Genomic DNA, 15,980 nt, shown 5'->3' on the forward strand with positions numbered 1-15,980 from the left:
GTTTCTCAAGTCCTCTTTCACCCCTGTCCAAGCCACCAGCCTCGCTGGTCTGAACACCTGTGGCAGCCCAGCTGGCCTCTGGCTCCTGTCCCCACCTCCTTCCAATCGGGCTCCTTCTCTGAAGCCAGTGTAATCTTTAAAAGAGTAGATCGATCACATTATTCCATTGCTTAACAACTTTCCATGGATTCCCAGCCCTCTGAAACTGTTACGGGCTGAATCGTGTCTTCTCCCCGATCCTTAACCTGACATTCATTTGTTGAAGTCCTAGCTGGCAGTACCTTGGAATGTGACTATGCTTGGAGATAGGGCCATTAAAGAGGTTACAAAGGTGAAAGAAGTCCGATGGTTGGGCCCAAATCCAGCTGACTGGTGTCCTTATCAGAAGAGGTTGGGACATAGGCACACACTAAGGGCAGACCACTTGAAGACACAGGGAGAACCTGTCCACCTTCATGCCAAGGAGAGGGGCCTCAGAAGAGACCAACCCTGTTGACATCTTGACCTGGGACCTCTAGCCTCCAGAATTGTGAGAAAATTAATTTCTGTTGTTTGAGTTGCTCAGTCTGTGGAACTTTGTTATGCAGCTCTAGCAATCTAATACAGAGACTATAGTCCAGACCTTCCCTTGATTGATAAGGCCCTACATCCTGTCCCTGCTTTTCCCACCCTTCGTGTTTTGACTTCACTGTCATTTCTAAGAGGAAGCCTTTCCTAACCTCATCACTCTATCTCAGTAGAGGTCTCCTCTTGTGGCCCCCTGCCCACCTTGTCATTCTCCATCACAAGAATCTTAATTCTTTCCTTCACAGGCCTCCTCTTGGTTTTACATATCCCATTTCATTGCTTTTTTTTTTTCATTTATTTTTATTAGTTGGAGGCTAATTACTTTACAGTATTGTAGTGGTTTTTGTCATACATTGACATGAATCAGCCATGGATTTACGTGTACTCCCCATCCCGACCCACCCGCCCCCCCCCCCCCCCCCCCCACCTCCCTCTCTACCTGATCCCTCTGTGTCTTCCCAGTGCACCAGGCCTGAGCACTTGTCTCATGCACCCAACCTGGGCTGGTGATCTGTTTCACCCTAGATAATATACATGTTTCGATGCTGTTCTCTCGAAACATCCCACCCTCGCCTTCTCCCACAGAGTCCAAAAGTCTGTTCTGTACATCTGTGTCTCTTTTTCTGTTTTGCATATAGGATTATCGTTACCATCTTTCTAAATTCCATATATATATATATGTGTTAGTATACTGTAATGGTCTTTATCTTTCTGGCTTACTTCACTCTGTATAATGGACTCCAGTTTCATCCATCTCATTAGAACTGATTCAAATGAATTCTTTTTAAAGCTGGCAGTTTGTGAATGGGTTGGAGGCATTTACACACCTCTGTCCTGCAAAAGATGCAAGAATCCATTTAAAAATACAAGTTGACCCTGAGCCACTCAGGGGTTAATCTGCATATAATTCATCATAGATTCTCCATATCCACCATTCCTCGGCCTCCAGAGTCAACCGGCCATGCACTATGTAATAGTGTAGTAGTTACTATCGAAAAATACCCATGTATGAGTGGACCTGCACGGTTCAAACACATGTTGTTCAAGGGTCAACTGTAATCCCTGAAGATTGTGCTGCACGTTCACCCACTAGGAGAAAGCCTGGGGCCGTGCCGGGGGGACGGGAAATGTGCCCCCACCCTCCTTCCTCGCCCCAGACCTTTTGGTTAGCTACCCTAGAATCCACAGGGAAGCCAATTTCGTCTTTGGAAAAAAGTCACCCAATTGGAAGGGGCTCCTGAATGAGAAAACTCATTTATAAATTCCCCGGGCAGCTTTTTTTGCCCTTAATCTTTTGACCATTGCTTAGATGGCAAGCTGCCCTTTTGTCCCTCTGCTGGAAAATTCAAGGTGGCTGATTCTGCAGACGCCGGTTCCTGGCGGGCTGCACGGCACTTTTTCCTGCAATGAGTGAGCGCTGGCTTCCCAGTCTGCAGAGCTCCCTGTTCGAGGTGATGCCCTCACCAGAAAAGCCTCTTTTAACTGGAATGGAAGCCAAGTTTGCAGTGGGCTTTAGGCACGTCCAGCCACGTCCCTTAAGACAACGAATTCCCCGCCCCCCTCACCAAGGAGGGAGCTCTGTAGTCACACTTTACTGTTCCCAGGGGGCTGGGGTGAGGGCCTAGCGGGCCAAGTAGGACATGGGCAGGGTGCTTGGATAATGAGAAAGTGAAGACTTTGTGAAGTTCACCCTGCTACCCTCTGTCGGAGGTTCACAAGCAGGCATTTCCCCAGAGCACAAGCCTCTCTGGCCGAGACATGCCAGCTCCAGTTGGGCTATGGGAGGCCTAGTCTTCTGGGACGGGCCCTGGAGAAAGTATGCCCATCTCCCCACTGGAAAAATAATTCCCATTCTTTCCTTAATCCACAGGCTGTGGCTGTAAATACCTGAGTGTGCAAACATCTCCCCGGGGCTGGTGGGGATTAGGCCGAATCAAGCCTGGCCCACTGCACGTACAGAACTGAATCAGCCAGGGCCCAGGGTTGGGAATCACAGGTGACAGGGAGAGAGCATGTTGAAGTCTGGCCACCAAGGGGCAGACCAGGCACGCATCTGGGTGGGGTGGGGGGCCGGGCCCCGCCTCTCCCCTTTGCAGATCCAACAACTGGAGGGCCCTAATGTTGATCCTGTGCGTCTGCCTTGCCCACAGCACTCCTCCACCATGAAGGTCCTCTGCTGGGGACTTTCCAAAGGATTTCCTCCTCAGGAACTTCCACCATTATTCTCCCCTTCCCTGCTTTTCCCTGATGCCTGCTGTTCCCTGAAGGTCTCTGAACATCTGTCCTGGCATCACGCATAGATGCTCGCCCAGAGGCCTTCCCTCCCTTCTCCACCTGGCTCCAGCCCCACCTGTCTTCAAGCTAAATTCTTAGCTCATGTTCTGTTTCAATCACCAGGACCTTCAGTCATCAAACATTTGCTTATATCGACTGATATCCCCTGCACTGCTGCTAAGGGTATATAGTCCGTGCAAGAGGCAGGCAGACACGCTGTCATAGGGCAGAGGGATGCGCTGTGACAGAGGAGGGTGGGTACTTGGTACCTAGTTCCCATCCTCACCCCGGGACCCAGCAGGGGGACATGATGCGTGCTCTCTGACTGGGTCATCCGGATGAAGCGGGACCTGAAGGAGAAGGGAGGTGTACTCGTGGACAGGATGCAGGCATGAGGCTTGCCCTGCTGGATTAGCTTGAGGACTGGTGAGAGGCCCTGTGTGGCTGCGGCTGGGGAGGGGAGGGTGTAGGAAGAACCGGTCAGGAGGTCATTGCTGGGGGCAGAGGGGCTGGACATGCGGGGGCCTTCAGTGGCACGATGGGCAGCACCACATGCCAGCTGGCTGCCGGAGATAAGGGGAGGGTGATGCCCGGCTTTCAGGCTGGGGTGTCTCCCTATGACTGTCTGTAGGGAAAGGCCCTGGGAGTGAGGGGCTCAGTGGGCAGGGACAGCCCACTGTCAGTGAGCAGCACACACAGGCCGGGATCCCCCACTGGACCCCACTGAGGTCAGCCCACAGGCCGGGATCCCCCACTGGTCCCCGCTGAGGCCAGCCCAGGCCTGGGGTTGGACAGAAGATGCGCCAAGCTGCTCCTCTGGGTGCCGTGTTGCATCAGGTGTCTCCATCTGCTCCCTCTCCTTGTCTAGGTGGGCTGCTTCCTGAAGACCCCGAGGTTCCCCATCTGGGTGGTGTGCAGTGAGAGCCACTTCAGCGTCCTCTTCAGCCAGCAGCTCGAGCTGCTGCGAGATTGGAGGACTGAGCGGCTCTTCGACCTGTACTACTACGACGGCCTGGCCAACCAGCAGGAGCAGATCCGGCTGACTGTCGGTGCGCCGCCTCCCCACTCATCCTGTGCGGCTAGGGAGCCTCCAGACTGGTCGGGGACGCTGGCCTTAGCACACCCAGTCAGGGCAAGCAGAGAACAATGCAGACTCGACTGTTGGGGCTGGGGGATCAGAGGGCGAATAAAAGCAGGGCCTCCTGCAGGAGGGGGCCAGCACTGGGCCTTGAGAAATGGTGGGCTTAAAGGGTGGAAGGTGAGGTGGAGACTACATAGGAAAGCGCATCATGCCAGCAAGTTTGGGTTTTTAATCTTCAGGCAAAGGGGAGCCATGGAAGGTTTTGGAGCAAGGGGAGTGATGGGGTGAGATATGTTTTCGGAAAGAATTATTCTGGTAGCTGAAGTGGAGCAGGAGGGTGGGGTAGAGACTGGAGATGGGAGGCCAGTGAGTAGGTTCTGTGGTATCTGGGTCAGAGCTGACAGGCAGGAGCCAGGGAAGGTCCAAACGAGAGGAGAAGAGCGGTAGGTGCCTGAGGAGTCAGGTCTGAGGAGTAGGGTTGTTGATGCTGACCTCAGGTGAGCCCGGGCCTGGCTGATGACCGTGTGCCTCTCTCTCTCCCTCCCTCACCAGACACCACCCAGACCGTTCCTGAGGACAGAGACAACGGCCTCGTCCCTCCCCTTGAGCTCTGCATCAGAACCAAGTGAGTCAGGCTCATCTCTGACTTCCGAGCCTTGCCCGAGTGGTGGTGGAGGGGTGGGGGGTGAGGTGCAGCAGTGGTGGGGGGTGGTCTATAGGAAGGAGAATGGGGTTACTGGATTGTCCCCACCTAGGAGGGGTGTGTGTGATGGGGAATGGAGGACCCCCGCAGACTGGAAAGACTCAGTGCTGGTTCATACGTGGCATTTTCTGGTCACTGGAGCCCAGGGAGAAGTGTGTGATTTGTGAGATGACGTGTCTTCAGACAACTTGTTAAAATGCCCCATGTCAGGTGGTGGGGGTGGTGAGCTGGTGCCTCTTGAGACCCCTCCTCATTCAAAGCAGCAGCTGCCGGATGTGGTGAGTGCTGTCAGGCCCAAAGGAAGAAGAACAGGTGAGGTTACCTGGTGGTGTCGGGTGGGGGGGGCGGGCGGGGAGGCTCTTGAATAGGATCGGAAACGAGGAGGACCTGACCTGGCCAGGGTGTGCTCAGCCACAGCCTCCTGGAGAAGCGATGCCTCTGCGTCAGGGAGGGGCGGCCCCGGACCTTCTGCTGGTGCAGGTGGGGCCCTCTGAACACCCAGTGGAGGCACCCTGGAGCCTCCAAGGCAGTGGGGGTCCTCCAGTCCTATCACCCCACCCTCGGTCTTTAGGGAGCCTGAGGATCAGGCCAGGGGACTCACTTGACTCAGGAGTTCTCTGACTAGGCCCAGAGCTGGAGCGGCACTCTGCAGCGGGGAGGCCGGGGGAATTGCCAGCTCTCAGTCTGACCCTTCTCAGAGCCTCTGGGTGGTGACGCAGAGGCCTCAGGGTGCCATGGGAGGGGCAGGCCGGGAGGGAGGAGACCCGGGTTCCAGCAGGGGAGCAGGAGAATGTGCCAACATGGTGAGCGTGGGTCCCAGAGTTTGGATCCCAGCCTCACCGCTCTCTGTCAGTGAGCCATCGGACTTCTGTCTGTGCCTCACTTTGTCGTCTGTAAAGTGGGGTTGCTGGCCGGGCCTGACTCACACAGCTGTCATGAAGAGTACCCAGGACATCACCAAGTGCCTTGCACAGCCCTGGTTATTATTGTCTCAACTGCTCATGACTCCCAGCGACCTTGGGTGGAACCTCTGTTTTCCTGTTTGTGAGGCGATTGGGGTGGAGGATGTGGGCCATGTCTGGGGCCCCATGTCTCTGACTGCCTGAGATCCAGGGGGCTCACCTGGAGCCTAGGGCTGCTGCCCAGCCACCCACAGGCCAGTGAGCCCTTGAATAGAGCCGAGGAGAGAAAGTAGGCTCCACAAACACAGGAAGGGACGTAGAGGAGGTGTGGGGACATCTGCCTTGTCCCCCACTCATGCATCCATCTGCTCATCCGTCCACCTGCCTGCCCGCCGGGCCGGGGTGGAGCATTCCTGTGGGGTCATGTGCCGGCGTTTCTTTCGTCGGGAGGATTAAAGGCACACGCAGCCCGCTTTCCTTTCATGTACAAAGGGCCACTCATTCAGAGTGATGAGAGACGGGCAGCAGCGGGGGAAGGAGGTGACACCGACCTTGGCACCTCCTGTAGGACAGGGTGGGGGGCCACCGGGCATCCTTCCTGCAGGAGGGTCTAGGCGCAGGCTCTGCCCACCTCCAAACCCCTGGGACCTTTCCCTGAAGGCCTCTGCAGGAAAGTCTGTCTCTGCAGCCCTCCCCGGTGGCCCACTGCCCTGAACCTCTCCGCTGACGCTCTTTGGAGTAACTCCTCCTTTCCTGAGAATGCTTCTGCTGCAGAACTCGGCTTACCAGGTGCCTCCCAGGGATCCAGGGATTGGTCTTTGTAGGCTCAGCCCTGATTGACAAGTGCTTGAGAATGACTTGGGGCTCTGGTCAGTCCAGAGACGTCCAAGTGTGAACGTGGGCCTGAGGCTCCTCTCCCTCGTCTGTCAGTGGTCTCTTCTCTAGGACCTACCCCTGCTCTGGGGTGGGGCCACGGGCCCTGAAATGAGCCAGTGAAATGACGGCATGTGAAATGATCTGGAGAGGCTTCCCTGAGCCCTTGGCCTGGGGCAGGCGGTCCAGGTTGAGTCCCTGCCCCGCCCTCATCCATCCCTGCTCACTGTCACGGGAGCAGCCTGGGCCAGACTGCGTCCTGGCATCTCCTCCAGCAGAGCTCCTTAGTGCTTGTCACAGATAGAAAATCATCATATGTGGGCAACACACAGGGTTTGGGACAACCGGCCTGGGGCCCCTGGTTGGCCCAGACTCCACACAGTTCCCTGCTGGCTGAGGGGATCAGTGGCCCGGCATGTCTGTGTTTGTCCACTCACAGGGAAGGTTTGCCCTAGAGCGTGGTCCCCAGGCTTCAGCGGGCCTCCCCTGGAGGGGCATGGTTAAACAAATCCCGTGCCCCCTGACCTCCACCCCTGAGCTTCTGGTTCAGTCTGTCTGGGATGTGGCCTGAGAATCTGCATTTCTCGAGTTCCCGGGGGCTGTAGGCGCTGTGTCCTAAGGTGGCCCTTTGAGAACTGATGCTCTGGTGGCTGGTGGGGTCGGTGGCCACCTCCCCCTCCCCCTCCCTGGCTGCCCGGTGAGGGTCAGCCGTCAAGTGAGATGCTGAGCCGCCAGCATCTGGCCTGCTCTGACACACTGGCCCTGAGGTACTTCCTCCCTGGCTCCGCGGCTGCCCCCCGCCCGCCCAGGTCTAAGTGCTGCACCCCTGTGTGGACTTTGCTGAGACCAATTCAACTTCTCCCGTCACTTGCTCTACCCTGTTGGGTCCTTCTGGGTAGTTAACACGGCACGACTTTTCCCAGCATCATTCCCGGAAAGCTGAGTGGGTGAGTGAGTAGAGGGAATGTGGGATTGTTCCCCGTGTACCCGTCAGATAACATACCATTGTAATGGGAAACAGCAGGCCTGGCCTCCTGGGATCCTGTTCCAAGGGGTTGGATTACAAAGGCTTTGCATTTTGTTTTCATCCCAGATTCTCAAACAGCTCAGAGGGAGAAACTTGGGAAAGTGGCCTTCGAGGTCAGTGAGACCCACTAGTGCTGGGGCCCAGCCTCTTGGGGGATAGGTCCTGCTGCCTTGACAGAAAGTGGGTATGGCTCGAGCTCAAGTCCTTTCCAAGGCCAGTCAGAGTCCAAGCACCTGCTGAAAGGCAGGTCTCACGGCAGCATAGACCAACTTGAGGGCAGGTGGGATTTCTCCATCATCACTCCAACCTCATGAAACTTCTGGACTTGACTCTATGCAAGAAACAGCTGGATGAGACTCGCGTCTTGCTCTCAGAGTTCACAAATGGACAGAAGTCAAGTTCAGAGTCAACTCTGTTGCAATGCAGGAAGAGGTGCACTGCCCACCCTCAGACTCAGCTCTTGTCGCCCTGTAAGAGCCTCTGACGCTCACACCAACCTGCACGAGGCACGCCACATGCCCGGCCATCTGGCGGCCTGCTTGGGTCCACAGAAAGGCCTTTGGACAACTTCTGACATGGCCCTTCCTTGTGCGGACAGGGTTCTCTAGGGTTGGGGTCTGGCCCCAGGCCACACCCCGAGTCAAGAACAGTGCAGGGCCTGGAGCTTAGGCCCATGCTGTCCCAGCCCAGTGGAAGGTCACTGAACGGGCAGGGTGACTTCCCACCACCTGGCTTTGTTGCCATGGTGACATTGCACAAGACCAGACTGCCAGACTTTGGAGAAGAACATCCTAATTGGAATCCACCCCAGGTCCCGGACCATCTCCACTCTCTAGTGTAACGCATGCCTCGGCCTCATAGAATCTCCTGTTACCTTTGCTTGTGTCTGTCCCCTACCCTCCTCCGTCCTCTGTTCTCTAGCCATCTCAGCAAAAAAAAAAAAAAAAAGCCTGATTTATGGTCATTTCCAAACAAGGCGCACACAGTAACCTCTCTCAAGCTTCCAGCCTCAGTAGAATGGGGGAGAAAAAATGAAACGGTTGTCAACAGTCCAGAGAAAAGAGGAAAGAACTCATAACTGGGGCCTGGGGCTGGGCCACAGATGTTTCTGTTTGGAGGATCAGACGAAAAATGGAAAATGTAATTTCAGCTGGGATGGTGCCTTTGAGGGGCTGTAGCTGAGTGCCCACCTCCCTCTGCTGCTCCCCCCTACAGCCTGAGGAATCTCTGCAAACACCCTTCTTGCCTCGGTGCTGTCTTCACTGTGCCTCTCACCCGCTGAGGGAGAGTACCCTGGGTGCTCCTGCCACCCAGCCCCCCTCTTCTGAGTCCCCCCCACTGCAGCCCATAGGCACAACGGCCCGTGGTGTTCCTTGTTCATGGAATATGCGACACCATGTTGCACAGCATTGAACGGGAGTCTGGAGACCCCGACTGAGTCCTGGCTCTGCTACTATTATGTTGCTCCAGGTCTGGCTCTACCTGGACCTCCATTTCCCATCTGTGGATTGGGTATAATGGTGCCTTCCCTGAGCTGTGGTGAGGTTGAGAGGAAGCATTCCCTTTCCTTTGGAGACCGTGGGGGACTCACACGCAAGGTTGGCCGAGGATGGGTGGGGAGGAGGAAGAATGGGACGAGGCAGAAGGGAAGGGAGGGGAGGTGGGCCTTGGGCAGATCTCAGTGCCCACTGGGGTCAAAGGGGAGGGGGAGTGCAGTGTGAAGACTTAGGTTTTCCTGCTGGTGCCCAGGCTTGAGAAGGAATAGCAGGGGTGGTGGGTGTGCAGGGGCATGGTCCCTCAGCATCCCCCCTGGGAGCCCAGCACTGAGCCAGCGGTCATGGAGGGGAGGGAGGCAAGTGAGACCAGCTCTGCACGTTAGGGGCTCACAGTCTAGCAGGAGAGGGAGACGCCGTGACAGTATGGTGGGGAGAGCCTGGCCGCGGTACTGAGGAAGGATACTTCTGGAAGGAGGGGTCCTAGATCTGACCCCGAAGGATGCAGGGTGGAGAGGGAGGATGGTCATTGCAGGTGCAGGTGTTGCAGGAACAGGGACCCCCTCTGGGGCCCAACAGTGGGCTCCTGTCTAACACTCGGAAATGAGTCGTCCGAGGAGACACATGTGCTGACAGTGTGAGAGACTATTGGGAAGGGGTGCCCGGGTGGAGAGCAGTAAGGGAACCCAGGAGAACTGCTCTGCCACGTGGCTCACAGTCTCGGGTTTTATGGGGATGGGATTAGTTTCTGGGTTGTCTCTGGCCAATCATTCTGACTCAGGGTCCTTGCTGCTGAAGCACACATAGCTCAGCCAAGATGGATGCCGGTGAAAAGGATTCTGGGAGGTGGTCGGACATATGGCGTCTCCTTTTGACCTTTTCCCGAACTCTTCAGTTTTATGGTGGCTTGTTCTGTGTTCCTTACCAGGATCTCCTGTCGTAAAGCATCTCACGTGATTGGTCCCTATGGTTTCTGGCCAGCACAGGTGGTTTCAGTCGCTATGATTCCCCCAGAGGGCACAGCTCTGGCCAGGCTCTCAAGGGAGAGGCAGCCCATGGGGCTCATCCTGTAGCTGCTCTGGCTGCCAGTGGCTAGCACCTAGGATGGGATGCTGGCACGCTGGATGCTTGTCTGGAAATCCAAAATGAGTGAGAGGAATTCTGGGGTGTATCTCTACAGGTCAGCTCGGCGGTTTTAAAAGCAGGCCTGCCCTCTTCTCCTCACTGGTACAGCAAGTCATCTTTTTTCCCCTGAAATACACCAGTTCTGTCAGTGTTGAGAATCTGTGGAGGCAGGTAACTGCTGCTCTGCTCAGTGATGGCTGCTGGAGAGGAAAGGGATTCAGTCGTGATCATGAGATGGGCCTGCCCATGACGCTGAATGTACCTGAGCTCTGGGGACCACCGCATCTTCACTGAGCTCAACCCCTGAGCTGGGGTTGACTGGGGGCAGTTTTGTACCGCAGGGGATATTTGGCAACATCTGGGGACATTTTGGGTTGTCCTTGGTTGGGGGGAGGGTGTCAAATGTCCTGCAGTGCACAAGACAGCCATCGCAACAGAACTATTCAGCCCCAAATACCCACTGTGCCCACACTGAGGAGCCCTGCTTCTTCATAGCTGAGTGAGCTTTGATGCTGCCTGCCCACTGAGAAGCCACTCCATTTCACCCTTCCCTTTCTCTATCAGCCCCTGATTGCATATTTAGAGTTCTTATTCATCCTTGTAATTGGCCTGTAGACTTTCAGAACCATCCCCCTGGGGAACCATTCATCCCCTTCATAAACACAGCATCCCAGCATTTCAGCTCTTTCAATTTTAAAACATGTCCGATTTCCTGTTGTAGTTGTACACTGCTTTCTTTCTGTGTTTCTGCTACTCTCCCTGCCTCAGTAACTGTTGGCCAGGGTGCGGTGGGTTGGTTACCGCTATGGAAAGCCTCAAAGCCAACATCAACCCCACAGCCGGACCTTAGGACTCACTGGCTAGTTGGTGTGACATGAGCGTCTAGCAGCAGATGAGAGTGACTCACCCCTGCACTGAAGCCAAACTCTATTTTGTCAAATTGGGAGCTCAGAGTAGAAGCTTCTGTCTGCCTGTCAGTATGGGGAGGGTGAGGCTGTGAGGGATGGAGAGGGATGAGGGAAGGGCATTGGGGACCAGGCTGAGGGTGGATCTTATAGGGATACAGGAAATCTGCTCTATTTCTGACTCTTCCCCTCGTTCTCTCCGTGACTGGAGGCAAGAATCCAAACTGGTCTTGGCAGTAGTTTCTCCTTTGCAAATCTGGGTCCCTGGTGCCTGTCTGGAGGCAGGCTGTGGGCAGGAATGTCGCTCTTTTCTCTGCCTTTCATCTGGGCATCTGGATTCAGGATGTACTCCTAGTGTCTAAGATTTTGATAGGAACTTTACGGAAGCTGATGCTCCTCTACTGGAGCCTGGTGCCTCAGTTGGCAATGAACCTGCCTGCAATGCAGGAGATCCGGGTTCGATCTCTGAGTCAGTAAGATCCCCTGGAGAAGGGAATGGCAACCCACTCCAGTATTCTTGCCTGGGAAATTCCATGGACAGAGGAGCCTGGTGGACTACAGTCCATGGGGTGGCAAAGAGTTGGACACGACTGAGCGACTAACACACATACACACACGCTCCTCTACAAATCTTAACAGGACAGTGAAAGGTTTTTAATGATGTGTTTCAAAGCTGCAAAGATGATGAGCATAGAAAGCAAATTGAAAACCTCAAGTTGCATGGTAGAATCAATGAGGCTCTGCCTTATGTGGCTGCAGGTTGCTCAAGTGCTGTTAACCCAGTAGGTGCAGTAGGTCCACATACTCCCTTGGAACCTGTGGTCATCGCAACCCTTCTCAGCTCATCTTACCTCCAGAGCATGCTCGGTTGTGGAAGTCAGACCTCTACCCATCTTCCCCACCAGCTGGACCTCTGTTAGCTACTGTGAGCTGTCATCAGGGTCCTGCGCCAGTAGGGCAGGCAGTGGACACTCTTCACCAAGGAAAAGCCTGACTCCTTCTGGGGCTGCTATGCAGTCCCCAAACACCGTCCCAGTATCTCTCCTTAAAGCAGTGATGGATGCTCTGATGCTGATGGTTCCATCAAATTAGCTCAACCCCAAAGCGTCTAATAGGCTCCTCTAGATCTATCTCAGTGCCAACAACACAGCACCTCAGGACACTGTCTAAAGCACTCGGGTACCAAAGAATCACTTAATCCACATTCCAATGGAACAGGTGATGCTGACCTTGTTGATGCACAAGACATGGCTGATGATGAAGCAGAGGTTAGGTCTGTGGAGGAGCATGAGAGGTTATCCTGCATTTCTTATCACAGGTTATGCTTGGAATGGATCTTGTTAAGGTAGTTCTTCTGACAGTTATTCTTGGGGGAAACTCTCTTCTAGAAATGTATGCAAACTTTTGCACATCCAGACCTGCCACTGAGTATCTGAGACTGGGAGGATTCCAGGGACCAAGTGGTTTGGGTGATGAAATGGTACCTCTCTTAGCCTTTTATGCAGGAAGAAAAGAACCAATTTGCCAAAAAACTGTACAACCCCATTTTGGGTGTGATCGTGCAGCATCCCAGGACGCTACCAAATGACACTGAAGGGAATCCTGAGCTAGTTTTGGAGGGTTTCTTAAAATAGTTTAACATTCATGGCTGAGCAGCTATTCCATCGTCCACAGCCTTTTATGCCAAGTGTTTTAACAAGAAGATGCATTCCAGTGTTCATATTTGGACCAGATGAAAATTTCTTAAACTGTCACTTGACATGCATGACACAGGGCAGGGCTGTGCCTGGTGTCTAGACTACGGCAGCCATTACATTCTTACATTCCCTGGGGAGTTATGGAAGCCCTGGACAGGGTGGAGGCCTCGGTGGAGCTAGGAGGAGAATGCCGTAATAATTGTTCCAAAATGAGCTATATGCAAGTATTGTCACCCACACCACACCTTTCTATGGGAGCAAGAAGCACAAAATTACACTAAGTTTTTTTTTCTTCTCCAAATGACAAGAAATCTTTTTGCTCACTTGAAGGGAAATGGAATGATGTAAAGTGTGAAAAATACTCCGTGGGGATCTTACAATCTTTACAGAGACCAAGAAGTTGCTGGTCATCAGGAGGAAAGTGGGTTGGAAGAACAGAATGAATATGAATCCCCCTGCCTCTGCAAGGCTGTCCCTCTCAACTGGAAACTCAGAGACATAGGTGGGGTCCCGAAAGGCAGGCACAGTCATGAAGAAAGGCAAAGAGCAGAAGCCTGAGGAAGGAAGGAGAGAAATTCGGCGGGGTTCTAGGTTATTCATGAAGATGGAAAATGCTGGCTTTATGGCGAGCCATGACTGAAACTTCATGGTACTTCTAAGCACTCGGTTGGAAAATGCAAGAGTCTTACTTTGAGAGAACCTGTTCACTCCCGTCTTGTTGCAGGTGCAATCTCAGGGATACAGACAGACCTCAGAGATGTTGTGGGTTCGTTCCAGACCCATGCAGTAAAGCAAGTCATATGAATTATTGGTTTCCCAGTGCATATGAAGGTTAGGTTTACACTATCCTGTAGTCTGTCAAGTGTGCAATAGCATTATGTCTAAAAAACAATGTGCATATCTTAATTAGGAAATACTTTATTGCCAAAAATGCTAACCATCATGATCTTCAATGAGTCGTAATCTTTTGTAATAATATCAAATATCACTGATCATGGATAACAGTAACAAAGATAGTAATAATGAAACAGCTTGAACTGCAGAGTAAGCAAATGCTGTTGGAAAAAATGGTGCTGATAACTTGTTCGATGCAGGGTTGCCATAAACCTTCAATTTGTAAACAAACAAGCAAACAAACAGAAAACCCCACAGTATCTGTGAAGTGCAATAAAGAAAAGCTCAATAAAATGAGGTCTGCCTGTGTTGGGCTTTCCAGTGCAGATGTACAAGTAAAGTAAGAAAAGTGTCCCATTCTTCCCTCTCTGCGACAATTTCAATTTTGACTTATAAACTTTAGGGTTTGAAAATGTCTACTCCCCAAACCCCACACCCTGGGAAACATTTCAAAACCCCAGCCTCAAACTGCATGTTCTAGTACTGCTATTGAGGTATGCAACATCTGTTTCCTGGTTTGTATAATGTTAGGATGTACGTTTGTGTATAATGCACCCAGTGCCAGATTTTTCCAAAATATTCCGCCTGCTATAAATGTGATTCCTCTCAGTCCTTTATAGAAAACTAATTGCATGTACTAATATTAAAATTAAGTGTTGGTCTCTCCTATAATAACTTTAATTTGGGGATTGAACTATTATTAAATTATATCTAACTCTGCTGAAGTGTTAGTTCCTCAGTTGTGTCTGACTCATTGCAATCCCCTGGACTGTAGCCTGCCAGGCTCCTCCGTCCATGTGATTCTCCAGGCAAGAATACTGGAGTGGGTTGCCATTTCCTTCTCCAGGGGATCTTCCCAATCCAGCAATCGAACCTGAGTCTTGTGCACTGTGGGCAGATTCTTTACATCTGATCCACCAGTAAGCCCTGTCTAACTCTGGGCTCCTATTTAATCATACTCACTGCTTCTTAAGGCTTCCTAAAGTAATTTTTTGAAAATGCAAACCTGTGTTTTACTGAACTGCTCACAGCACTTCACTAACTTCTCATGGTTTTTAGAGCAAAGGCCAGAATCCTTGCGAGGCCTCCTAGGTCCTTTGTGGTGCAGCCCCTGCAGGCTCCCTATGCCCCCTGCCTACCTTTCTGGGCTCTGGCAACTGGACCCCCTTCTGTGCCTTGAAACCTCCAGGATTTCTCCATATCTGGGTCTTCCCATGTGCCTTTAAAGTGCCACCATCCGGCCCCCCCTGAAGAGCGGCTGGACTCAGATGTGTGTAGATCACTCGGCTTGTCAAGGGGTTTTGGGTGCATTTGTCTTATAGGGACCTGGTGTGTAGGTTTGCCTGTGGGTGTGGAGGGGTGACGTGGACATGACGAAACTTGAAATCCTCAAAGCGCTGGAGATGGGAGATCAGGTGAGTGAGGACAAGAGATGGTTCCTCTGTGGCCCTGCAGCTCTAACTCTCTGTCGCTCTGTTCTTAGGTGGAAGGGCGCATCAGTGAACTGGAATGGCTCGGAACCCATCCTGTGACCCTCCATGGGGATGAGCCTCATGGCTCCACCTCTCATCACTAGGGGTGATGGCGGAGCCCCGGGCCTCAGGGACAAGTCGGGGCCAGCACCTGAACCAGCACTGCCACAGAAGTGTCCGAAACCTGCCTGCCTCTTCCATGAAGAGCCTGCCGGGGAGCGATTCGGGCCCAGTGCGCTGCTGTGTAGCCCCTCCCAGCTGAGCTGTGACTGCCAAGGGAGGCTGGTGGGATCTCTGCTGCCTTTTCTGTGCATCCCTCCCTGACTCCCTGTCAGGCCGTCCCCTCATCAGACCTCTGATGTGGTCAGCCGAGGGATCCAGGGCACTCGTTATTTCTGAGAGTTGGTTTCTATAAACCAGGAGTCGGATCTTTGCTGAGGGCCAGTCTCATTTGTTCTGTTGCTGCAAAGGAAGCTTGAGGTTTGCAAGGTTCATAGCTGGGGCGGGGGGGGGGCGGGGGGGTGGTGGTGACGGGTGGAGGGGACCAGAGCCCTGGAGACTTGTGGGCTCAGTCATCACCCAGCAAGAGTCTCTATGTGAGCCATACCCTGTGGCCCACAGGTGTCCCTGGCTGGGCTTATGGTCTGGCCTGCCTTCTGTTGATCAGCTCATGTCTGAGACACCAAGCTCCATAAGCAGTCCTGACCAGGAGTAACTCAGGCCCCCTGGGACCCCATCTCAGGGCTGACCTTGATGCCTGTGAGGCCCCATGAGGACGGACATGTGCACTGGAGGGTAGGCTACACCTGGCCAAACAGGTATGGGGAAGAGAACCTTCTAGGGAGGGACCCTTTGGCCCCAGAGGACAGTAAGATGAGGATGAGAAGAGGGACTAGATATGGTCCCTTGTGTGACTGTAGTGGGGCATGTGTGGAGAAAACTGGCTGAAATGTGTGTGGGCAGAGCC

At 53.3% G+C, this 15,980-nt stretch overlaps 1 protein-coding gene and 1 pseudogene across 5 annotated transcripts in view; both read left to right on the forward strand.

Annotated features, from left to right (window-relative positions):
* MINDY4 (MINDY lysine 48 deubiquitinase 4) overlaps positions 1-15,446 on the forward strand; it is a 126,882-nt gene extending 111,436 nt beyond the window's left edge. For 4 of the 5 annotated variants that reach the window (XM_020901668.2, XM_020901666.2, XM_020901667.2 and 1 more), the window contains exons 16-18: positions 3,710-3,890; positions 4,475-4,547; positions 15,025-15,446. In XM_020901668.2, the coding sequence (XP_020757327.2) occupies positions 3,710-3,890; positions 4,475-4,547; positions 15,025-15,073 (303 nt within the window). In that variant the 3' untranslated portion in view covers positions 15,074-15,446. Of the gene's footprint in view, positions 1-3,709; positions 3,891-4,474; positions 4,548-4,771; positions 4,951-15,024 lie in introns of those variants that run through there. The other variant, XM_070468154.1, reaches the window with a different exon arrangement.
* On the forward strand, positions 9,070-15,018 carry LOC139035238 (oxysterol-binding protein-related protein 9-like; annotated as a pseudogene).
* Positions 15,447-15,980: the final 534 nt, after the last annotated feature.

This window comes from Odocoileus virginianus, chromosome 1 (assembly GCF_023699985.2).
Source record: "Odocoileus virginianus isolate 20LAN1187 ecotype Illinois chromosome 1, Ovbor_1.2, whole genome shotgun sequence".
In the NCBI taxonomy this organism is placed as follows: domain Eukaryota; kingdom Metazoa; phylum Chordata; class Mammalia; order Artiodactyla; family Cervidae; genus Odocoileus; species Odocoileus virginianus.